The sequence below is a fragment of the Mesoplodon bidens genome (assembly GCF_964165515.1).
Source record: "Mesoplodon bidens genome assembly, chromosome: 1".
Lineage (NCBI taxonomy): Eukaryota > Metazoa > Chordata > Mammalia > Artiodactyla > Ziphiidae > Mesoplodon > Mesoplodon bidens.
The window spans coordinates 197,796,271-197,822,051 of record NC_138176.1 but is presented as its reverse complement, the minus strand read 5'-3'; the positions used below and the strand labels follow the sequence as shown (position 1 = coordinate 197,822,051).

The 25,781-nt window shown below is 39.4% G+C and overlaps 1 protein-coding gene across 2 annotated transcripts in view; it reads right to left on the bottom strand.

Moving 5' to 3' along the window:
- GRIA2 (glutamate ionotropic receptor AMPA type subunit 2) overlaps positions 1-15,627 on the bottom strand; it is a gene marked incomplete at both ends in the record, with an annotated part of 148,318 nt that extends 132,691 nt beyond the window's left edge. For both annotated transcript variants that reach the window (XM_081242003.1, XM_081242002.1), the window contains 2 exons: positions 14,841-14,981; positions 15,540-15,627. In XM_081242003.1, the coding sequence (XP_081098129.1) occupies positions 14,841-14,981; positions 15,540-15,627 (229 nt within the window). The remainder of the gene's footprint in view (positions 1-14,840; positions 14,982-15,539) is intronic.
- Between the last annotated feature and the right edge of the window lie 10,154 nt (positions 15,628-25,781).

The following is a 25,781-nucleotide window of genomic DNA, read 5'->3' as shown; positions in this document are numbered from 1 at the left end:
ACCACGAGCATCTGAATTCCTTTACCTTTATTGCATATGAACAGCATTCTCTGGTTTTAATATTCTATTTGTGAACATATACGGATTGTTACACTAAGTTATCTTCAAAGGGACATTTGAAACCCAAGTCATAATCATAACCCATTACTTAAGCCTTGATATAGGTTAAGAATAGGCAAACCAGCAGTCCATTTAAGTGACAGTAGCGCTGTAATGCAAGCCAGAAACATAACACAGTCCTTTATTTATCCCTCTGGGCTCAGTGAACCTTCAGAGTCTGACATCCTCTTTATTGATCTGAGACCACAGTGACACAGAACCACAATTTATAGGGACAGCATTACTCAGGAAATAAGTACCTTGGAGTACTTAGACTCCTTTGCCTGTAACAGAATTTTAGTCTTGTTTATTTCATTTTCTGTGTAAGTTTCCTGTTTGTTTTTTAAATCCCTGAGGAACTATTTACACAAGAAGAATATCTGATGGCATTTTAAATTGAGGAGGAAAAAATGGATTTTTTTATATGCTGTGAAATTTGGCTAACCTTATGAAAGAAAAGGCTGTATACTTATTTTAATATTTATCCCAAATAAATCCAGATGAAAGATACGTTTCAAATCTTGAAACCAAAATAGGATGTGTATTAAGTAAAAGGATGAGCAGTTCTTTTTCTTTAAACCACACTGAGTGGGAAAGTCTTTCTGAGCAAAGCACAAAAATCCTGAAGCAATAAAATAAACCACTTCTAAATTTGACTGAAGAAAATTTAAGAATATATGCATTCTTAAGAATTATAAACAGAAATCATGGTTTTAAAAAATCATGAACAGGTTAAAAGAAGAACTACAGACATAGAGAACAGACTTGGGGTTGCCAAGGGGGCAGTTGGGGAGGGATGGAGTGGGAGTGTGGGATTAGCAGATGTAAACTAGTATTTATAGAAAGGATAAACAACAAGGTCCTACTGCAGAGCACAGGGAACTATATTCAATACCCTGTGATATACCAACATGGAAAAGAATCAGAAAAAGAATGTATATATATGCATAACTGAATCACTTTTCTGTACAGCAGAACTTAACACAACATTGTACATCAGCTATACTTCAATTAAAAAAAATCTGGCTAAGATAGTGGCAACTCATGACAAGTAGGTGTTACTTTCATGTATGTTGTATCGATAAATAATAAATAGAGCCACAATCCAAGAGAAAACTAGGCAAAGCTATGAACAGACCCCTGAGTGCAAGCACATGCACACACATACACAGAAATGCAAATAATGTGGTGAGGAACGTTTAACTTCAGTCAAAATGTATCGTTGTCAATCTAAGCAGTGAAATAGCAAGAGCAAACCTTAAACAAGTTTAATATTGTACACTAGTCCTAAGAGTAGGTGAAAGCAGGCATAGTCCTACACTCTAGGTAGGAATGTAAGTCGCATACCTTTTTTGAATATGTAGCAAAATTTTAAATGCAAACATCCTTTGACTCAGTCATTCCACTCACAGAAATCTATTCTGCAAACCCACTGGCACACATTATTAATATAGTCAGGAAAAGATGGAAACAGTCATCAACAAAAGACAGGCTAAATAACAACAGAATACCATGCAGGAACTCTAAAGGAGGAAACTGTGCAGATAAAAGAGGTCTCCAGTTTATGTTAATATAGCAAATTATCAAGATACGGAAAGAACAGTGTATTTATGACACTAGTATTTCTGGAAACCATTGATGGTGATTATCTGAGAGAAGCGGAATTAGGGGAGAAAAGACATAGATAATATCTATTATATCCCCTTTTGTAATGTTTAAAAATTACCACGTGACTGAGTTACTTACTTCATAATGTTTAAACCTCAAAACACAATCCTTAAGAATCTAAATTCTAAGTTTTGCATGTTTTAGCTTTTAAATCACCCACAATACCTAAATGTTATTGTTGACAAATTGTTAATACTTTTATATATTTCTTCTACATGTTAAAACTGATTCCACTTTTTTCAGATAATCAAGATTTTGCCACCTGAAATTTTCAAACTGCTATTATCATCATTTAGATCATATAAAATCTGTTTTAACATTACAGGAGAACTAGCCAGGTGTGTCTCTTAGATTACTCATAATAGCTATATGCATCAACATTTTAAATATTTTATACACCGTATTACAGTATTGTAAGACTTGCAACCAGCTTCTTCAGTAACAAACTAAAATAGTATTTATAATAATTAAATAATTTACTCAACATCAAATTAATTTATATAAAACTACCCAGCAATTTCTGCAGTCTATGATATTTCAAACTGAATTGAAGAACTTTTGGCAGAGGCCAAAAAAAAAAGGAAAATCTTGCAAAATAAAATATAAATTATCATCTCCAAATCTGATTCAAAAATTAAAATTGTTTTCAAAAGATCTGCAATTCACATCACTGTTAATATCACTAGTTCCTCATTTAGTTGCCCCAGTTTTCAACAATATATTCTAAGTCAGTAGGCAAGCAATGAGTTTTCAGCTTCTACTTCTTTTGTATTTTCTTCATAATTTTTATAATTACCATTTCTGCTCTTAAGATACTTTGATCCAAATCTAGTTCCAAGGTATACGATAATATTTATAAATGATCTGGAAACAATGAGTACACTATACATTCTAAAATAATACGAAAATCATGTAGCTGACCTGGATTAACTACTTCTACTTTTGTCATAAAAATAATTCTGCACCCATGAATAATTTCCAATACAGAAACATTATCTTGTTCTTTGTCACCTGAGACATTACCTAAAAGATTGGCATTAAACAGGTATCTACTAAAATTTTAGAAAGGTAAAGAAAGAAGAGAATCCTGTGATGGATTTGGATGCAGTAAGAGGCAGACGACTGATCCACAGGGAAGAAGCCATAAGGAGCCAGTCCCGTGTCTAATGTCACCCTTGTCATGGGCAATAACACCATCATTTCTATTTGCTCAAATGTACTGATGGTGGAACGGATAACTGAACAGTATTACATATTCACAGTTAATGATAACCCAAATCTGCATTTTTTACCTCATGCATGATTTTTAGTTCTTACTGCTTATCTGTTTTGGGATCAAGAACACATTAAAATTCTTGATAAATGTGCACATTCACCAGTATTCTAAAAATGACAACAATAAAACCCTAGTCTCCAGTATTAGCTCAAATGGTTGTATTAAAGAAGCTTACTAATTTAAAAATTACACAGAGAGCTATGTTAGATCTCCTTAGCTACTTCCCTTCCATGCCTCTAAAAGCATGGAGCTAAGTGTATATAATTAATATGCACTCGGGGAGATAGGAAATCACTGAAATTAGCAGCATCAGTCACTGTATTATATGGAGCAATGATTATCATTTGAATCTGACAATTTCCTCATGAGGCAGGTATTATAATAGCCCCCATTTTACAGAGGAGGAAACAGGATTAGAAAGTTTAACTGATATATACAAAGTCTTACAACTGGTAAATGTTGGAGCCGTAATTTCAAACAACACCTGCTCATTTTAATATACTGGCTGCGTTGCACTCTGACACTGTGAAAAAACTGACCCAGGAAGCAGAAGATGTGTTTTCTAAAAGAAGTTCCTCCACAAATTTAGAGTTGCTTAGAACAACTTCAATTTGTTTTCTCACCTGGAAATGGGTATAATAATAATTCCATTTATCCTATAAACTGTACAGAGCTACAGTGAAGATCAAACAGCTAGGAAAGTGTTTTGAGAAGACAAAAGTTATGCATAAATATAAAGCTATCGAATATATAAGCTCTCTGAAGACAAGAATTTCCATTTTATTTTCCTCCACCTCTCCAAGCACACTGTTTAGTTCACAGTAAAAGGCTGGGATACAGGGAAGAAGGGAATATTCGGGTCACTTATGACAAACTAATCAAGGCTCTTATTTTCTTATTTCAACCCCCCATAGCAATATCAGACATGATGAGGAAACAGCTTCATCCCACAAAAGAGAAAAACACACGCTTTGTGTCATAAAGCTCCTAATCATATTCAAATCCACATTTGTCTGGTTCTAAAGCTTGGGTTCTCTCATCTGCTTTTCATTTAAAGAAATATAATTTGAGTAACTAGGTGAAATAAACCATGAGGAATCTATAATGTGTACAGTTAGACAATGTGTGTAGCTATCTTAATTATGTGCTTGAAAGCCCCACCAGGGATGAAGAGCCCAAACTGTTCAACATCCTCCCGGAAGTGACATGCGACATGGTGATACTGCTTGAGTTCCAGCATCTTGGCTTTTAAAAAACATTCTCCTATTTTAGTGTGCTAAACATATCTTTAAGGGGCTTATGAGGTTTGTTTTGTTAGTCTCTTCTTTGTCACCCAATAGTCCTTCCCTGGTATACAAACAGCAGAAAAAGATTCCAGCAAGAAACTAGAAATGCATTTTCCTCTGCCGTCAACAAGTGCTTATCAAAACCATCCAAAGATCTCAACACAGAAAGTGAGAACAAGCCCGCTAACTTCCATGCACTTAGATGTGCCAAAACACAGTCTTTTACGCCTATTCTCCATTTTCAAAATAATCCTATAATGTATGATTCCCTTTTACAAAGGTGGAAACAGAGACTTAGCTGCGCTAAACAACTTGTCTGATGTCACACATCTAACAGTAGGACCAGAATTCCGTTCCAAGTTCAGACTCAACTAGTGCTCTTCTGTGTCCCAGGACACCATGGCTGCAAACTGCAAAGAAGCAACTTCTTTTATTTTTGTAGACAAAACGCTTGCACATTTATCATTAAGATGATGATTCTTGACTTGTCTGTGTCCTGAGAGATAAAGAAAAAAACTGAAATGCTATTGTTCCTCGATATTCCCTCTGAATTGTTGCCTCTGTTCCAAAAATTTCCTCTCCAGATGGAAATTAATAATAACACTGTAAACTAGTAAAAACTTAAAAACTGATAAAACGAATAAAGCTACAAACTGTGAAAGTGCTCAGAAATTACAAAGCTCAATATCTCCATTTCATACACAAACTGAAAATGAGATTGAAATCTTTCAATTCCTCCCAAGCACAAGACAAGATATGAATAAAGAAGAAACTCATGCCCTAAACTGAAGTGTATCTCTCTAGAAAAACTAGCAAACACACACTTTGCCTACCACGGCTGGAGATCGGCACTTCCAGAACTTTTCTTGCCAAATTCTTGCGAGGAGGAGAGCCTTTTTTTTTAAAGAGAAGCCCTCCTCCCATTCTAGAATCCAGGAGCTACTTCTGTGGTAGCTGGATTATTGAAAACAGGCAGTCCTTTTCAATATCTGCAATTCACAATAAATAGCTTACATGAAACCTTTGAGGAATATGTTTAAAATGTTCCAAATTAGTGCCACTAAAATGTAGATGACAATATTCCCCAATATATGGACTAAACTGATTCCGCTACACCTTACAATCTTTATTCTTCAGATTGAAACTACTCATTGTGTTCTGCGTTTCAGTCCCAAATTGCGCTTGCGTGACTAACTTCATTAGTCAATAATTTTTTGCGTGACTAACTTTAATGACAAAAAACCCTACATATCATTCAAGAATTAACATTAATTTTGTTAAATATTCTTGTAAGACATGCTAATATATTTTAAAATATATCTAGGATTGTTAGGACCATTATCTAGATGTTAAAAAAGGAGAATAAATCACCACCAGATAACAAACTAAAAGATAAATTTTTCTGTGTTCTGCTGATAAGCCCTATTAGCATTTATCAGTTGTTGAGTTGCTAAATCATCTCAGGAACCCCAAGCAGGAGATAAAGTTTATTATGACTCTCATAAATTAAAACCCTAAGTAGTATGTTTCACATTACATATTTTTAGCTACAACGTTTTCTGAAACTTTTCAGTCAATGTTTTACCGAGAACGACTTTTTTACCAGCCTAGAATAATAAAGTGCCTGAAAGTGGTGTTTTTGCCTATGAGGGATCCAGAATGTTTCTTTTCTTTCTTTTCTCCCTCTGGAAGTGGTTAATAGTATCTAACAAATTCTATCTATCAAAAGTAATATTATGATAAGAATTCACTGTTTTATAGTAGCTCAATGTTAGTGTAGAAGCCTGACTGCAGACATGCAAACTAAGCAAACACCAGGTCAACAAGAAGCTTAAACAGAAAGAGAGAGAAAAGGAAAAAAATTCCCAGTTCCAAATTCCAACTCCTCTGCCTAGTACACCAAGTTACACTGACTCTTGGAATTTTTCCTGTTTGTCCACAGTCCCCTTCTGACACATTAAGAAATCTTGCAATTTCAATCTACAACAAAGGATATTTTTTTCCTTTTGGTGTGAAAATAATTATTTCAAAATGCTCATTCTATCCCTTTATTCTTGCATAACCAATAAAAAAATACATAATCACATATTGCTGACATATTCTTACTGAAGTGGACCCAATACTTATGCAAGGGAAAATGTAAAATGAATACTAATTCTGAAAGAGTATTTTAATGCAAAGCCTTAGTATCAGCTGCAAAAGGTTTAGGGGCTGACAAAACCTTTTTTTTAAATCAAATTATATAACATGAGCTTCAATTAATTTTATGCTGAAGTTAGAAATGATTGGCCAAGGCCATATTATGTTGTAGTGATGAAGAATTAGGTAACACTTCTCTATGTTCTCATAATAAGCATAGATACACTCAGTTTATATAAACATATTTCTATCACTTCAATCAGTATCACTGGGTTTTTATAAAGATTAGACGAAAAATATTTGCATTGAAGGGACACCTTCTGAGGTACTGAAATTTGATCAGAGTACAAGTATCAGAGCAGCATAAAGTGAATACCATAGTATTTATAGTTTGAAATTAACTTTACACACAGGGTAAATAGCTCAGTAGAAATATGATGCCCTGTTTAGAGGACTGTAGACAAACTAGAATTCAGGCATTTCTCAATTCAATTCAGTTTGGGCTCACATTGTACATACTAAAATAAAATCAGGAAAAAAATGTAGGTATTAACATAACATAACTAAAACAATAAAGTAAAACTCTGAATAACAATTTAAATAGTAAAACTGTGATGGGTATATGTCATTTCTTTAAGACATGTTGAGGTGAAAAGTAAAACAATCTAAGAAACTACCTCCTCATAAATCCCCTTCTATAATGAACCCTTATCTCCCAAACCTACTTGTTCTATTCAGTTGAAGACTCTTATAATTGTCAAGGTTCTACATTTTAAAACTGTCTTTAACCTTAAGCTACACATTAGTACTAAACATTTTTGATGATTTTTTGCAATATTATGTTAATTAACATGAAAAATAAAACTATAATTACAAGTTGGGCTTTATTTTTGCTGAAACAAACTATCAATAGGATAAAAATAGCTAAATTACTGGAAAACAAATTCTAAGGATAAACTGCCAATACAAAAAAGAAAAAAAAAGGCATGCATATAAAAGAATCACACCCATTAGTGCAAATATTAAAGCAACTGGTCCGTAAGAAACTGTGTCTATAAATTTCTCATTCTCAAATATCTCTAAAAAATATATATTTTTATAATTCGCTGCTTTGTAAAACTTTTGCTACCAAGGGGGAAAGGAGGTAGGGAGGAATAAATTGGGAGATTGGAATGACAAATACACACTACTACTATATATGAAAAGGATAACTAATAAGGACCTACTGTATAGCACAGGGAACTCTACTCAATACTCTGTAATGACCTATATGGGTAAAGAATTTTAAAAAGAGTAGATACATGTATATGTATAACTGATTCACTTTGTTGTACAGCAGAAACTAACACAACATTGTAAATCAACTATACTCCAGTAAAAATTAATTAAAAATAAAATAAAATAAATATTGGAGTTTTTTTTAAATTTAAATAAAAAATGAAGGAATTCGCAGAAAATTGTGGTATATAATATCCTGGGGATGGTGGGTTGGGGGGAGATAAGACAATTTTGTGGCTATTCAAGGTATATGAACAGTCACTTTTTGTGGAAAGTCCAAAACAAAAATGGAAGTGGGGCACACCCATAGTCCTCAGGGCCCTGAGAAAGGATCCCTGTATTCTAACCACTGCAACATGGCTTCCGCATCACCCCAACAGCATTTATTTCAGCAAAGCATTTTAACATAGAGCAATGTAGCTTTAGAGATAAATATAATAACTTTGAACATACCTAAGTTGTAGATGAAAATGAAAAATGTATCACACCTCTATCTAAATAGGATCGGAGGCAGATTTTACCAAATAAATTGTTTCTTCTGAAATCCAAAAGTAGCATAAGAGCAAAATTCTGACTTTAACAAGTACAATTGTATAACAAGAAATTCTGCTATATGCAGTCTGTGTAATAGATAAAAAATCGTGAAGGACACAAAGCCAGCAGTGGCATGACCCTGCCATTAAGAAAGGCGTGTTTTCATTCTCCATGTTAATTTTTAAATGCTTTCATTCTATAAATTAACATTATCAAAAATGACAAAATACTTTGAACTGAATAGTAACCAAAAATAATAAGTATTAGACTACTAATGGACACCTCTGTAAGAATCACATTCATTTTTCTCCCAAATTAGTGAAACCTGCTTTGAGAAACCTTTTAGCTTGGGGAAATTTTTAAATCGTGGGTGATTCTGAGATTCGAAAAAAAATCGTGGGTAACCTTGAATTCAACAACTAATTTTCCTATTGTATTGATGAGGCATAGTTACTTAAGACATTTGGCAATGAGTTATTCAGAACATTAGAGAAAACCTCAGAAAATGTGAATGAAAATTGCCGGAATAAAAGAGCTAGGATTTTAATCATGTCTGGGGAATCTTCAGTGGAATTCAGTTAAAGAAGAAAAATATAATTTACTCAGTGGCCACTAACATCCCAATAAAATGTTTAAATCTAATACAAGATTTTAGCTCTGTGGAGTATATCCTCTGCTTACCTAAAAAAAAAAAAAATCTATTTCAATTTAAGTTTATTTCCTGTAATAGCATCTGCTCTGCAGATTAAGCACTTTCAGTAACTTTTTTTAAAAGGGAGGAGAACAGAGGAAGAGGAGGTAAAACACCCCACGCTCTTTGAAAAGTCATCCATACGGCAACACCTGATGGAATAACCAGGAAACAACTGGTCCTCTACAGCCTTCCTTAACATTGTCAGTGCTCCAGAACGTCTGAAAGTGTGAGTGTTTTTGAAAGAGATTCCAAGAGAATCTGGGCTCTGGCATGAATCATCATTTTATGGTCCTAATGTCAAGGTGCAATGACCCCATCACTTTAAAGGCTTGACATGAAAGGGAAACCTCTTCAGTCAGCAGGTTGAAGTCTGCAAGACCTCAAAAAGGAATAGCACAGAAATAAATTCCTGTTACTATGAAGCTTCTATAGTTTCATACAGTAATTTTTATTTAAATACTCAGTTTCTCACATCCTAAATAGAATATTTCAACCTAAGCCATTCTTTGATTTCTGTTTGATATAATGTCTTTTCTGAAATTCTCTTGTGATATACATGGAGTATGAAAGCTTAACTACAAAAAAATCTAATGATAAATTATTATTCTCACATATTAAGAGCTACTTCATTCTTTGTAATTTCCAATTGCTTATAATCGAAGACTTACACCCCAGGTTGTAAGGTAGTGTGTTCTGGTACATTTGTCCCCAGTTTTCTTCACACCACAAATTCTCATAATTGCTTAAGAGCAACCAAGTTGAGTCTGTTTTTATGAAATTTTTTCATACATTAAAGTGGGTAACTCCAGGCTCTCGTAGTTACCTCGACAAAATGACAAAACATGATAGCCCAGCCAATCTATAATTGCTCACAATCTATAATTATAATATAACTATACAAACACACACACACAAATTCATGCAAAGTGTAATAAAGGTTTAGCAAGCACCAATTTATGTGATGAACACAGATACAAAATCTCAATAATTCATGACTAAAATTCAATATAAGACATATACCTTAAAGTAATATCTGAAGGACCTACTGGATAGTACAGGGAACTCAACTCAATATTTTGTAGTAATCAATAAAGGAAAATTATATATATATATATATATATATATATATATATATATATATATATATATATGAATCGCTTTGCTGTACACCTGAAACTAACACCACATTGTAAATCAACTCTATTCTCATAAAATAAGTAAATAAATAAGATCTGAAGAGTCAAGGTTAAAAAGCCTTGATTCTTTCTTCAAGGAAAAAGTATACTTTTAGAATTCTCTCTTGTCCAAGAACTTTTATAATCAATGATGTTCCTGAATTTCTTTCCAAATCAAATTCACAAGAAGATTGAAGATAATCTATTTTAAAAATAAAATCGAAGGCATTCTTTTTAAAAGGAATTCGGAGTTATTTTTCAAACACATCATTTTAAGTGAGTTTTTCCAAAATAGATGCCATTTACACATATTTCTTCCATCTCTCTAAATGAATGGGTTTACGTTGCTTCAAAAGGCAGTGTGCGCAGCAGTTTTACAAAAGAACAGTATTTCTCCAACATCTCCATCTGCTGGCTTAGAGGAAAAGTAGATTTTTTCTGCTGTTTCTTGAAATTTAATATTTTTTATAATTTATTGTTATGAAATTGAAATATGAAACTATTAAATTATTTTTAAATAGCTTAATAGCTATTTGTCAAAGTCTTTCAGTAAAAAATAGGAAAGATTTTGAAGAGGACATTTACTATTTAATATTTTTAATTCCAAAGCTCTATATGATCAAATACTCATGTTCATAGCCCTTTTAGACAGTTTTATTTTGTTTAAAATAAAACAAATTTACTAAAACAAAGTTTTAGTAAATAGTACATTAAACTTTATTAAAACTTTTTAGAATGTAAACATATGTAGTATTCGCCTAAAACCTGCTGTTGATTTTGTTAACCTATACACAATATGTGGTGTATACACATGTACCAATATCACATTTATTATTTTCACAGAAATGTTGAGTTACTGTAATAAATTGCTTTTGTAGAAAAACTACTAGAATATCTCCACATCCTCAGACTAAACTTCTTAGACAACACCCAGCAGACAGTGCACAGGAAAGGCCTCCAGGCCAATAAGTATTTGAAAACTATTTGAAAGAGCATTGAGGGGAAAGGTTAGGAAAAAATGAATTACTATAGGAACAGCATTCATTTATTCTCTGACATCTAGAAGACACTCAGCAAATACTGAAGGGGGCGGGGCAGGGAAAGGAAGGAAGGAAAGAATTCTTGAGGCCCATTACTGATTCAACTGTTGAATGTCAGATGCTAATTTATTTATTTTTCTGATTTCATGGATTTTCTCATATTGAAGTTTTATGTTTGAGCAACCTTCAGGGAAAAAAATAAAAAACTCACCTTAGTAGGCTCTCTAGCTAATCAGAAAGGAGGAAAGGAAGTGGGGAGGGAGGGGAAAATAAAAGGAGAAAGTAAGAAATTGGAAATCTGTCTTTATTTCCTCAGGTACCCATGGAAACAAATGGGAACAAGTAGGTCCTTCCATTATTCCCACTGTGACTGTGAAAGAGGGAGTGGGAGGGAGTTCAGAGCCTGCACAGTCACTTACCCAGTTCAGAATATAATGACTTCATTTCATTTGCATAACTTTAACCCATTCCATGGATCCTGATGGACCCTGAAAGCCCCATAGGCCTCAGCAGTTCCAAAGAAGTCCCTCCATCTCAGGAATACAACTAAGTGAGCAGACTAATATCTTTTCTATTTTGAAATTATATTATTAAGGTTTACAACTCTGCTTTCTTAATATATTAAATTTATATGTTACATTTAGGGTTAAATTTACACCCTATGGGATTTTTATGGTTTAATTCTGAGGAAGGACAAGCTACTTTATGAACACTGATTGATGATACACATTTTAATAGTGGAGTTAAGAAGCAGAGAATTCCTTAGATTTCTGGACGAAATGGAAGAAAGTCGGTTGGGTTTCTATCAACATATTTGACACTGCTGCTTCCACTTCATATAGGAAAGAATCATGGATTCCCCCGACTGAGAAGACAAGGAAACAAAGGCTAAGGAGAAAAAGCCTTGAGCATGATTTAAGGGATCAAGACTTATCTTAATAAATTTGATATTAGAGATCTCCATTCATTTCTTGACTGCTAACTTTGTGAGTGTAGTTTATACAAGCATCTCTCTCTCTCTCTCTGAAAAGAGGTAAACTAATTTTACATTTTCTATTGCTCTTGGGAAAAAACAAAGGATACAAACACTCCATTTCATTTTGCAAACTCTAGATTGTAAAATTGCCAAAGGAATGAAGAAATTGAGTGCCTGGTCGATGAGTTAATGTCAACTCCAGAAAATTCTATTCAATGAGTCTCTCTTCTGTACCAGGGCCTCAGCTAGTTCTGCTCAGCAATCAGTAAGACTACTTATAACACGGGAGTTGCAGAGACCATGGCTCTGAATTCCCGTGTCGGAAACTTGAAAATGCATTCAGTTCCTCACCATCATTTGTTTTAGTGTCCTAGAATAATCCATGGAGGAGAAAATTGGGGACATGGAGACATGTAACTTTTTATTTCAGCTCCATTTTATAAGGAAAAAAATCTGTGCAAAATGAAGATCTGATTTTCCCATTTTCTCAGAATTATGGTCAAGAAAATTAAATTGTGTTTTTTTAATGAAATCTATCTCTTATTTCATGGATGTACTCATTCTGTGGAAATGTATGGATTTATATATGTGTTTAATATATGTACAGTTTCTGCCTGCATATCTTATTTCAATAAAATTTATATTAAATAAATCTATCCAAAAATATTGAGACTGAGGACCTAAACTAGTCACCTAACCTTACCTAACCATTACTTTTTAGTCTTTACAAAGGCCCAGCACAGTCATTCAGCATTTGGAATGAAGACATATTCATTGCTTTCAGGGGACCTATCTCCTGTGCTCTCAGCCAGACCCTAGCATGATTTTCACCAATGAGTGAACTTCTCTGTCATTGACCATATTCAAATTCTTTTCACCTTGTTTTAAAAATCTAGATCCTTCCAATAATCATAGTCTTGCCTTAGGTTCATTATTTTCCACAGCATTTTCACACTAGTATACAATTACATACAGTCAGATACTTAGAACAATTGTGTGTCAAACTCACAATTCAGGAAAAAAAAAACGGAAACCTGATATCAAATAAAATGAATAATCAAAATCTGATAGGTAAACAGGTCAAGCATAAAAGCCTTCAAAATTAAACTACAGCCGGTTTCTTTGTATACATACATATATATATATTTTTTCCAAGATATATATTATTATATTCTTCTATGGAGTTTTTCTTTTAACTGCAAATCCACTTAAGCCTCTCTCTCTCTCTTTCCCTCTCTCCCTCTTTCTCTCTCTCTCTCTCTCTCTCCTCCCCACCATGCCCAGTTCCTTTTCTCACTTAGAACCAACATGTGAAGAAAACACACAACACTGAAATCTTCTTAAACAGCTTTTCATAAACAGTTGACTTCTAAGCATCTAACAGGACCATGATGACGACCCCTGCTCTGTGGTCAAAGACAGTGGTTTCGTTCCTTCATTCATTCGGTGGACGGGAGCTTCAAACCGAGTGGATGCTCTTTCTGACACTACAGTCAAGCTAACCCATGGGCTCTATGATTAAGGCTTATCACGGAGCAGCGGGACGGCCACCAGCTGCCTGTCTAACATGGGGACTCCGCGGTCAGGCTTTCTCTGCGGTCATGTTCCGCTGGCTCCTTTGCAAGTAGCCAGAGTGGGAGAGAAGCCATCTGCAAGACCCCCCGCGAGACTGTCAACTGTGCAATAAACACTGAGAACGTCAAGTCCGAAAAGAGTCCCCGCAACCCAGCCGGCAGGAAAGGATGCCAGCCGCTGGCAGAGGGCAGGGAGTCCGGGGGCGGCCGCGTCTGGACGCGGGCCCGCCGGCCTTCCCACGGAACCGCGCGGGGACTTAATTGCTTGGGTCCCAGCACTCTGAGGCCTGGATGGAGCTCCGCGGCCGGTCCCCGGACACCGCGCGCCGCGCCGGGACTAGCGGGAAGGCTGCGAAGACTAAAATGGCTGGTCGGCGGCTTCTCCAGCTTCCGAACTCGGCGCATCCTGCTGCTTTTGGGTCCTTCTCCTCCCGCTGCCTCGGCGGGAGCCCCGCGACCTGCGAACCAGCGCCCCGGCCGGCGAGGGCCCGCGGCGCCCCGGGCACGCTCGCCGCTGCGCTCGGGCCGTAGCTACCGCGGCCGCGATCCCCGGCCTGCGTCAGCCGCGCCGCGCCCCTCGGGGGGCCTCGGGTGCCGAGCGCACTGCGGGACCGCTGTGACAACGTGTCCCGTCTCGGGGGAGCATACAGGTCACGGGGTCCGCACGGGGACCCCGAGGGAGGCCTGCGGATTTCAACCCGGGGCCGTGGAGTCTACCCAGCAGCCCGACGGCGCGCCCCGGGGCACCGCGTGCTCGCGCGGCGCAGGGGTGAAGGGCTCGCCTTGAAGACTCCAGCTACACCGGGAGCCCCGCACCCAAGGGCGCCCCCTCACCTCCGACACCCATCCCACCCGAGCCCCAGGGCGTACACTCTCCGCCGCCTTTCGCTGGCTCTTCACCGACCCCAGGCCCCAGCCAGCGGGCGTCCCCGCGATCGCCGACACCTTCCCCCGACGCTGCCACACGCACGCGCGCGTGCAGTCACTGCGCCCCGACACTGACACGCAGGAACACACACACACACACACACACACACACACACACTCCAGCCCGCTCTCCGCGTGCGGCCCCCCGAAAGGGCATAAATATTCCTTACTCACAAGCATTGGTGACTGCGAAGCTGTTGGCTACCTCCAAATTGTCGATGTGGGGTGTCAGTCTGAACTCCGAAGTGGAGAACTGAACCATCCCTACCCGAAATGCACTGTATTCCTGATCGGCGCCCCTGGGAAACAGTCCCCCTGCAAAGAACAAACACCAAGCGGGAGGACAGTGTCAGCGCCCGGCGAAAAGCAGGGGAGCCCGCTAGCGCCCGACTGCCCCGGAGCCCCTCGTTCACACTAGCAGGCCGAATAAACACATCCACGGACCCGGGAGCCGGTGTGTGTGTGCGTGTGCGTGTGCGGGAGGGGGCGGCAGCATCCTAGGCCGAGGGTCAAGGCACAGGGGGGCCCCGAGGGCAAGGTGGGTGGCCAGAAATGTCCTCCCTTCCTAGTGATCACAAGCTGTGCATTCAGAACCCCTAGAGAACCTGAACAAACCGGAAGATGCTGTGACGGCAGAAGGAATAAAAATCTGGGGGTCATTAATGCGAAGCCCTTTCCCTCTCTTGTATCAGAGGCATAGTCTTCTGCCTTTGCCTCATCTTAAGAAAAACATATATATTCCAGGCAGTTTAAATCTGGAATGCAGTCAAGGTATGACATAAGTCTACATGACATGAATTAATTTGTCCACCGTGAACAAAGATTACCACCAAATTATGCACAAATCAAAAGCAGAGCACAAAGGGTACCTACCTATCTGTATGCTGTTAGAAGAGACACCAAAAATCAGTCCCCACAAAACAGGAGAAAGGAGGACAGATATATGCATAATCTTTTGCATTTCCAAGAAAAGTAGAGCATCCACAAAATACCCTTCTTTTTTTTCCCCCTTTTCCTCCTCTTCCTTCTTCGGCCGCTCTCCTCGGCAAATTAGATCCTCTGCATTTTGAGACAGCAATGTAGCACCGAGCTGCTAGAAACCCGACGTGGTGGCAGAGGAATCCCTATTTCCCAGGTCCTGCGGGTGGCTGCCGCCCTGCGCCCGGTCCCCCTCGCGAAGTCCGGAGACTGGCTGGATGCAGCTTCCAGCAGGCTGCCGCTGTGGTCCCAGCGCCTCGGCACACTCAGCACCCTCCCATGCACTCACACACTCACCCTCGCGCGCTTCTCCCTCTCCCCGCTCTCACACGCGCGCGCGCGCACACACACACGCACACACGCGCGCACACACACACACACACACGCACGCACACGAGTCTCAGAGACGGGCCCGGCGCGCGTGCGCGAATCGCGGCGAGCGGGCGGCCGGGGCGCCCCTCCCCCCGCGCGCCCCGCGCGCCCCGGCGTCGCGCGCGCGGAGCTGGGAGCGCGGCTCGGAGCCGGGGCGCCGCGGACCCCGGGCGAGACCTCGGGTCTCGCGAGCTGTCGCGCCCACCGGCGCTCGCCTTTCAGCACCGCGGACAGCGCCCCCGCTCCCGCCTGCGCGGCGCGGCGCTACCTTTGTGCCGCCGCGGCAGCTGCGGCGCCGGGAGCTGCTTCAGCCCGGACCGGACGCAGGAAAGCCCGTTTCCGGCTGCCGTGCGAAGCCGAGTGGCTCCGTGCTGCTGGCGGTGAAGCGTTCTCTCACCAGGCCCTGCTGCCGTACGATACAAGCAATTCTAATTTTTATCTTCCAGAGCCGGTAAAACCCACTTAGCAATAGAGAAACGCTGCCCACCACCGCACCTGATCCACCAGGAAAGCAAGCGAGCAAACAAAACACCCATGAGGAGGGGTTCCAAAACTGTCAACTTTAGCTAAATGGGAGGTAGCCAGGATCCAGGGAAAATCCCGAGGTCTATCTTTAAAGGCCAAAGCCGCACAGGAGAAGATCAAGACTGAACCTTTGAAATACTTTGCATGGAAATCCCATCTTTACACTGTGCCCAGCCTGCTGCGTGCGGGTCCCTCTCGCAGCTTTCACTGCAGACTTCACCCCCGCTTCCCCCCGCCCCACCCCCCGTCGTAGAGGCATGTGTAGTCTCGGCTCCGTAGAAGTCTGTCTTTACACAGCTTGAAAGCAGAAGACTCCGTTTCAAGGAAAGCTTCGTAGGATAAAGAAATTAAAAGATGAAGCAAGTCTTGAAAGGCCGCTGAGCTGCACACCCTTTCCCAGAGACTGAGTTAGAAACCGGCTGCTCCATCGCGTTTTGGTCGTGAGTTTTGAAAATATCACCGCCCAAAGAACGTAAACTAAGCTCTCACCCCTTTGAACCCGCGAACTCGAGACCACTGGAGAAGAAAGATGAGGCTAGGGATTAGAAGTTCGTGGGGAGGAGGATGGTGGGCAGGATGGAAGCCTGGACTTCCCCGTGGGAACTTACGGGCCTCACACTGGCTGCCAAACTGATGCCTGGGACCTGCTGTGGCAGAAATTCCTCACTCCATCTATGGCTTTTGCGGTTTAAACAAAGAAATCAAGGACGACTGAGTACAAGTGACTGTTTCCAGAAGGCAGGAGATCGGAGCCCATGATACGGAAGGCGTAGCCTGGTAATATGTCAGAACGCCAAGAGTTAGTCTATCGTGCTGCTTTCCTGGGCACTCGTCCCATTAGTATCATTCGTACAGCCTCCTTGTTGACTGTAGGGTCTCATACTTGACCCTTAACCACGTTGGGCCTCAATTTTTTTTAAAAAAATGAGAAAGATGAGCAAAGCGGCCTCTATGTCTCTCTAATCCTGTAATCCTGATTTCAAATCATGGTCTTTCCCTGTTTTTGATTTTCGGCATGTTTTCCTAAGCCAGGAGGTAAAAATATCCGTAATCAGTTACTAAGTTTTTTATACTACAGGTAAAAATACCTCCCAGTTTTATCACCAAGAATTTATTTTAGTCCATTAATAACACTTCTCTGCATATAACAGGTGTTGTGAGTCAAAAATGCATTTAGCCTTTTAAAAAATTAAAAAAGAATAAAAATGGTAAGGAAGACAAATAAATATATATATCCAAGTTTACAATATAAACAATAATTAAATACATCTTATCTATTCAACCACCAGTTGTGATGTAAGGCACCAAAATGATTTGAATTATTCTCTAAAAGATTTTTAATGCATAAAAGAATGAATAACAGCTCAGGGCAAAATAAAAAATACTTTTTTCAGCCATATTTTTTCTTCATTCAATTTTTTTCCGCAAGAAAAACTTCAACTTCATGCCAAGTAACTAGGAATGAAAGAAAAGAGAGAGAGAGAGAAAGTTAAATGTGGAGAATTGGTCATGGTTGAAGTATGGGTCAATGTAAATTAATTTTTTTTAAAGAGGACTTTTTAAAAACTATTTTCATCTTAATCAATTTTAAAGTGAGGGAAAAAGATGGACTCAAAATTGACTGAATTACATTCTATAAAAACAAACAATATAAAATAAGAATTTGCTGAATCATAGAAGCACCTTTCCTAGTAAATAATATGTAATAACTCAAGGCAAGTATTACCGTTTAATGACCAATTATAATTCATGTATAAAATGGAAATAATTTTAGTAGGCATGACTTGTAATTCAACTGTTTTTCTGTTAATGTGTCTTTCACAAGGCATGTACCTTTTGCATCATATATAGATACATCTCCTGCAGTATTAGCATCACTGTACTTATATTATCATTCATGGAACTTTTTCAAATTTACTATAACATTTATTACATAACATATTTCAGGCATAGAATACTGTCAATATCAATGTGATAAATTTAAATTGGCTGAAAGAAGTGGTTATGCAAATAAATGAAAAATACTGCAGTTTATTTTTAATACTTAGAAACTCTGTTTCAAGAAAATACCTCAAATTGATCAGTAATAAAATCAAATTTGAAAATTTCACAACTACCAGGACTGCAATTGAATAGAAAAGTGTGCTTAAAGAAACAGTTTGCTATCTTCTGCCCTCTGCTGTTCAATTTTGGTTATTATCTAAAATGTAAGCGTTTCTGAAGCAAGGGTAAAATTACAGTAAAAATGAAAGAAACAGGGCTTCCCTGGTGGTGCAGTGGTTAAGAGTCCGCCTGCCGATGCAGAAGACACAGGTTCGTGCCCCGGTCCGCGAGGATCCCACAAGCTGTGGAGCGGCTGGGCCCGTGAGCCATGGCCGCTGAGCCTGCGCGTCCGGAGCCTGTGCTCCGCAACGGGAGGAGCCACAACAGTGAGAGGCCCGCGTACCACACAAAAAAAAAAAAAAAAAAAAAAAAAAAAATCCTGCTTTCATTTCATACTGATAAACATACAATCTTTCCTCTTATTTGAAGAGGGACCGGGCCGTTACCTTGAACACGGCCCTACTGAATAGTTCCCCGTTTCAGTCTGTTTAAAGTGGGACAAGAACTTAAGAATATCTGTGGAGAAATCTTAACACTAAATCTCTTTCCATTTTTAGGGTTTTTCTAATATTATATGATACTCTCACTCACGCCTAACCAGAATAAAATTTTGTACCTATTTGCATGACTGACCCTTTCCAGAACATTCAACAAAGTTTTCAACAATTCTCCTTTCACATGTTGTCAATTTAGAAGGCATTTTAACTAAATTATGTAATCACAATATCAAATTCAACTGTCATAAAATGTTTTCTTTTTTTTTTTAATACATTTGGCTTTCCAGTCAATGGGTGACAGCAGAAATTAGAAGGGCAAGCTGCTAGCCAAAAGCATTCAGCAGGCCTCTCCTGTGGTTCTCATATCATGTAAGAGGGGACAAAAAGGAGAAGAAAAGAAACAAATAAATAGCTTAAACCATAGCCACAACCATTTTCCAATCTGCAGATGGTTACAAGATTTAAATATGTAATCGCAGTCACCTTCTTCAAGCCCTGGCTCCATTTCCACATTATTTTGTCAGCACTTCAGCTAGACGGAAGGCTTTCCTTGGTGTATGGGATCCAAACCTTCATTCCTGCAGGATCTGAGTCCCTTGTGGTCTTTTCTTTTTGGGATTTCTAGAGTTGTCTCTTGCATGAATACCGGACAAGAGAATACAAGAAGCACTGCAGTGGATTGTTAATCACTTCTCCTCCATTGCATGTCCATTTCCTCTCCCCGGGCTCGGGTCACACCATTTCTACTTCACAATGGTATGTTGCTGTGCATGTACAGTCTCGTGGTTCAGTGGATCACATAATGTCACTTCTTTAGGATGGGAATAGTGGGTTGTAGAATCATGTCAAATCCTCTGGACAGAAGCCCAGGCCCAGTGCCCAGTGGAAAGTCAGAAGCTACTTTTGAAATGGAAAGTAGTTGCCAGCAGCAGGGAGCAAGGTTTTACTTCAAACCCTAGGCATCTGTGCTGTGATTCCCTTATTAGAGTTTGCCACAGTCTATGTCAGCAGCCGTCTGCCCCAGACACTTCAAATACCACTGGGTCTACTAGGTCTCAAGACTCAAGTGTCAGCCTGCTCTGCAGCCTGAAACTGCTGTTGTAGTTTATGTCTTTGGGTCCAACTGGCAGCCTCATATGTGAGTACCAATAAATGTGACAGGGCAGCAAGCCCAAAGGTGGTGCACATTGCCTGCAGAATGCAAACAGATCTACCAGACTTTGTTTCTTTCTGTGTGATAGGTGCTGAAAGGTACAGCCAGCCTCAGATCAATGATGCTTAAAAAACTTTACCTGTGAGGCAGACCCTCTTACTTCTGAGGGGTTTATCTCTCACACTCAATCACACATATTTTTGCAAGGCATCTAAATGACTTACTATTGATACTTCTGGCTCATCAGTTCCAATTTACATGGTGTCATCAATATAATGTACCCAGTTTAGTGTGTTCTGCTGTAGAGGTCATCACATCCAGAGTAGTTTCAGCACCTCTTTTGAGGATATGGTGGGATAAAACTCTTACTATTGGCCTAAAGACAATGAGAGATGTTGGCGTGAGAAAGCATTGGCTTCATCTTGGGAAGCAACTGTTCCATGCGTGGACATTAAAATACATGTATATATTTTCATATATATTTATATATTAGATATTTTATATGAATATACATTTTAATATATACTTATATGTTAAATATGTATTTAAAATATATATATTTGCACATAGGGGATGGCTCCCTTGCAGAGTTAAAAGGTTTGCTTCTGCTTGGGGAGAAATGGGAATTCTGGGCAATTTGGAATTTCTAGGCTTCCAGCCTCAACCAAGTCTGTACAAATGTCATTACTGGATGCATCTGTATTCCCCACTTTGTCTGCCAGTACCACTATATAAGGGACCTGTGCTAGAGCATTCAATGTGCAGTGCACACTGTTTACTTAGGTTTCCCCAAGCCATAAATTCCCCACTGCTACATGAGAGGAGGAACTCATTCAAACATCAAGGAGTCTTTCTGGTTCTCCACACATACTCTTAATTGTACACTCATAGATTTTAATTTCTCAAGTCCTCTGTGTTTGTCCTCTGAGGCCTGAAAAAGAAGCTGAAATGCTCCAATATTTCAAGCCACTACTGTTGTCCTAGCCACAAAATGCCACAGCTACCCAATTTCCCTCCAGGTCCCCTTCGTCCCTGGCCACCATCAGTGACAATGCTGGGAATCACGATGTCACCATCGGCCAGAAGTTACCCAAGTCCCGCCATCCCCCACTTTGTAAAGAGCACATCCCCTGCTCCACAAATGTCTGAGCAACTTAATCCTCGAATTCCATTGTGATGTTCTGTTCCCTAGGGCTCTCTGCAACACAGATTACTCTCTATCTGGGTCCCAGCATAAAACAGATGACTTCTGCTAACAGAATGTCCCAAGGGTGTTTTACTTACAAAGTGTGTCTAAGTGAAGGAAACCACAAAATTTAGTAAATAATACAGGGTAGTAACTGCAGAGCTGTTGACATCTTTCAGCAGAGGGAGATGAAGGAGGAAACAGGTAACCTGAACCCCAAAGGACAGTCATGAGGAGAAGGCCATCTTGAAAGATGCAGTGATCTTTGGCTGAAGGACACAAATCACCTGAGGTGACCTATCAGAAGGAAGCCAAAAGAAGAAGTATCTTAAGCTTACTCTGCTTTATTCCTCTAGTCACGTGACCAAGCTCCCTGTTGGCTGAGGTCAACAGAAAGTCAGAGTGAAGAAAGCCATTAATGCAGGATGAAGAAGGAAAGAGAGTGAATTTGAAGAAGAAATGGAAATATATCCAGCACACATGAACCATTATTTCTTAAACTTAATCAAGATTCAGATGAGTGATAGAAAATGAGATAAGCTGCGAGGCAGACACACCAAGAGTCGAGCTTCGTAATAGCTCTCTATGCGGAGGACGTTGTTTCCCATTTTCAGTGGGTGGCGAGTAGGCGGCTTGGTTGTTTATTCAGTTTTCCAGAGTCCCTAGAGGAAAGGCAGGGAAGGGACAGACAGTATAATGCCTGCCTGACGTGGGTTCAGATACACTTAGAGAGAGAAGAAGGTGATGAAGGAAACGATTCCACAAGAGTGTCTAGGAGCCAGTGTCGCACCTTAGCGCCATTTTGTATTAGCCCTTCCCTGGGTCTGCTTGGATCGTGATATGACTATGTCAGCAGGAAGAGCCAGGGAGTTCTATGCAAGTTTGGCAACTTGAGGTCTTTGTCACCGTAGGAACACCTCATAAAACACATGGATGTTCTCACTTAGGGCACTAACATCAGAGGTGGGGAGGGTACTTCATAAAGTGGCTTCGTACGCAGGAGGGACTGATGAGAGGCCAGAGCCGGAGACCCTGGTAGGACTTTGTGAGCACACGTGAGGCAGTTCCAGAGACTTCCTCGGTTGGGGGAGGAATTTCTTGGGGCTAACTACTGCATTTTGCAGAAGACAAGAGCCAGTGAAATTCTGAACATTATGTTACAACTACCCAATTCACAGCCTGAGGAGACCTGGGGAAATACAGTTTACACGGCTGAGATCAGTTTTTAAAGGGTTGTTTCCCTTGCTACCTTTCCAATGTGACCAAACTAGAAATTAGTCTGATCTTCTGAAATTAATTTCTTAGATGTAACTTTATTAATAGGTGTACAATCCTAGCTTAGTATTTAGACATGAATTTGCTATTATTTTCAACACTGACTAATAAGAAGTGTAAAAAAAATACCCTCTGGTAGCTTTTCTTTTTTCTGGAATATAACGTACATAATCTATGCAAAGCTTTTTAAATGGGGCAGTTATCCTAAGGAGTTCTAATTCAAATAATATTAAAGAATGAATAGTCTAAATTTAGAAAACTATCACATAGAGAGTAATAAGAGGATATAGTACCTGGATGGGATTGTGCAAATGCCCATGTCTGATTATCAGGTTGACTTAAATTCTTTATATATTCAAAGTTTTATTTTTATTGTTCAGTTAGCTTTTAATACATTCAACAAATATTTATTGGTCATGTAAATGCTGAGTACTAGAGAAATTGAGGGTTTTTACAAAATTTTATTTATTTATTTATTTATCTTTGGCTGCGTTGGGTCTTTGTTGCTGTGTGTGGGCTTTCTCTAGTTGCGGCGAGCGGCAGCTACTCTTCGTTGCAGTGTGCGGGCTTCTCATTGCAATGGCTTCTCTTGTTGCAGAGCACGGGTTCTAGGCATGTGAGCTTCAGTAGTTTAGATACGTGGGCTCAGTAGTTGTGGCTCACGGGCTCTAGAGCTCAGGTTCAGTAGTTGTGGCACGCGGGCTCAGTAGTTGTGGCTCACGGGCTCTAGAGCACAGGCTCAGTAGTTGTAGCTCATGGGTTTATTTGCTCCACGGCACGTGGGATCTTCCTGGACCAGGGCTCAAACCGGTGTCCCCTGCATTGGCAGGCGGATTCTTAACCACTGCGCCACCAGGGAAGTCCCGAGAAATTGAGGTTAATGTGATAGTTTTTGCCTTCAGAAAGCACACATTCTAGTGAGAGAGAGAGACTCCTGCATTGAGGAGATAAGGTATTATGGAAAAAAGGGGAGGCAGGATTCTCATGACAGATTTTTAGATTCCTCATATAAGTGACATCTCTCTGTTTTTCCACAGAGACCAGTGAAAGTGGATCTACAGCTAAGGAAAGGCAGAGACAGCTAGATTACACTTATTTTTTTTTAAAGGAGGAGAATTGAATTTCCAGAAGACACCCAATATAAGTGGCCCGGAAAACAGACGTGAAGAAACACAGCACAGCAGGAATCAGGATCCTACAAAGGAAATGGTCAGAAATTCATGGGAAAAAGGACATAAAATACTTACTAAAAAATGAAGATCTAATATTCCAAGTAAGCTTGTCTTGCTAGGCTGTAACCCTCTTCCTTACCCTAACATTCCATGCAACCTTGCTGTGGGGAAAAGTTCCACTTCTGCATCAGCAGAGAGCAGAGCAAAGTTACTGCAAGGATTTTGGATTTTCAGAGGAATATCTACAGCCCTGTCACACATTTTAGAAAAAAATATTTTTTCAAAGGGGAAAAAATTTAAATAACTATTGGAGACTGAAGGCTACAGAAAATTTTAATCAATTTTAATATGGCAGTACTTAAGTTCTTATTATACCTGAATAGGGTGGGAGGGAATAAAAGTTTCCTTTTCTAAAAAGAGTAATTTGGTTGCTAATTACATGAAGTTTTATGCAAATATCAACAACAAAACTTCAGTTCCAACTGCCTTAAAAATAAGCTAAATATATGAATTCATAGAACTATAATCCCAGAGTTACAGTAGGATTTGACTGACCCAATCACTCTGATTTTCTTTCAATCAGTTTTAGTCTAAGATTAAGTCTCCTCTCTCTCTCTTTTGTTTTTTAGATTCCTCATATAAGTGATATCATATAATATTTGTCTTTCTCATTCTGAATTACTTCACTTTGTTTAATAATCTCTAAATCCACCCATGTTGCTGCAAATGACATTATTTCATTATTTTTTATGGCTCAGTAATATTCCATTTTATGTATGTACCATATCTTCTTTATCAACTGATCTGTTGATGGACATTTTAGTTGCTTCCATGTCTTAGTTATTATAAATAGTGCTTCTATGAACATTGGGGTGCATGTACATTTTCAAATTAGAGTTTTCTCCAGATATATTCCCCGGAGTGGAATTGCAGGATCATATGGGAATTCTATTTTTAGTTTTCTGAGGAAACTCCATACTGTTCTCCATAGTGGCTGTATCAATTTACATTCCCACCAACAGGACAAGAGGGTTCCCTTTTCTCCACACCCTCTCCAGCATTTACTGTTTGTAGATTTTTTTGATGATGGCTATTCTGACCAGAGTGTGAACTTATTTACAAAACAGAAATAGACCCATCAACATAGAAAACAAACTTATGATTACCAAAGGGGAAAGGCGGGGTGGGGCTTGGGGGAGGGATAAATAAGGAGCTTGGGATTAACATACACACACTACTATACATAAAATAGACAACCAACAAGGACCTACTGTATAGCACAGAGAAGTTTACTCAAAATTTTGTAATAAGCTATAAGGGAAGATAATCTGAAAAATAACCATATATATATATATATATGGGCTTCCCTGGTGGCGCAGTGGTTGAGAGTCCGCCTGTCGATGCAGGGGACAAGGGTTCATGCCCCGGTCCGGGAAGATCCCACATGCCACGGAGTGGCTGGGCCCGTGAGTCATGGCCGCTGAGCCTGCGTGACCGGAGCTTGTGCTCCGCAACGGGAGAGTCCACAACAGTGAGAGGCCCGCGTATCGCAAAAAAAAAAAAAAAAAAAAAAAGACTTTCAGTAATTGAAATTCACTCAAAAAAAAAACTTTGATATATATATATATATATATATATATATATATATATATGTCACTTTCCTTTACACCAGAAACTAACACAACATTGTATATCAACTATACTTCAGTTAAGAAAAAAAAAAAAAAGAATTCTTCTCATGGAGATAGCAACTGGTGTTTCCAGCTGGAAAGAAAGCAGTTTCCTTGCCGCTTTCCAACAAGACATACTAAGATTTGAGGTTTATCCTAACCAGCCTGCCGAGGTCACATTCCA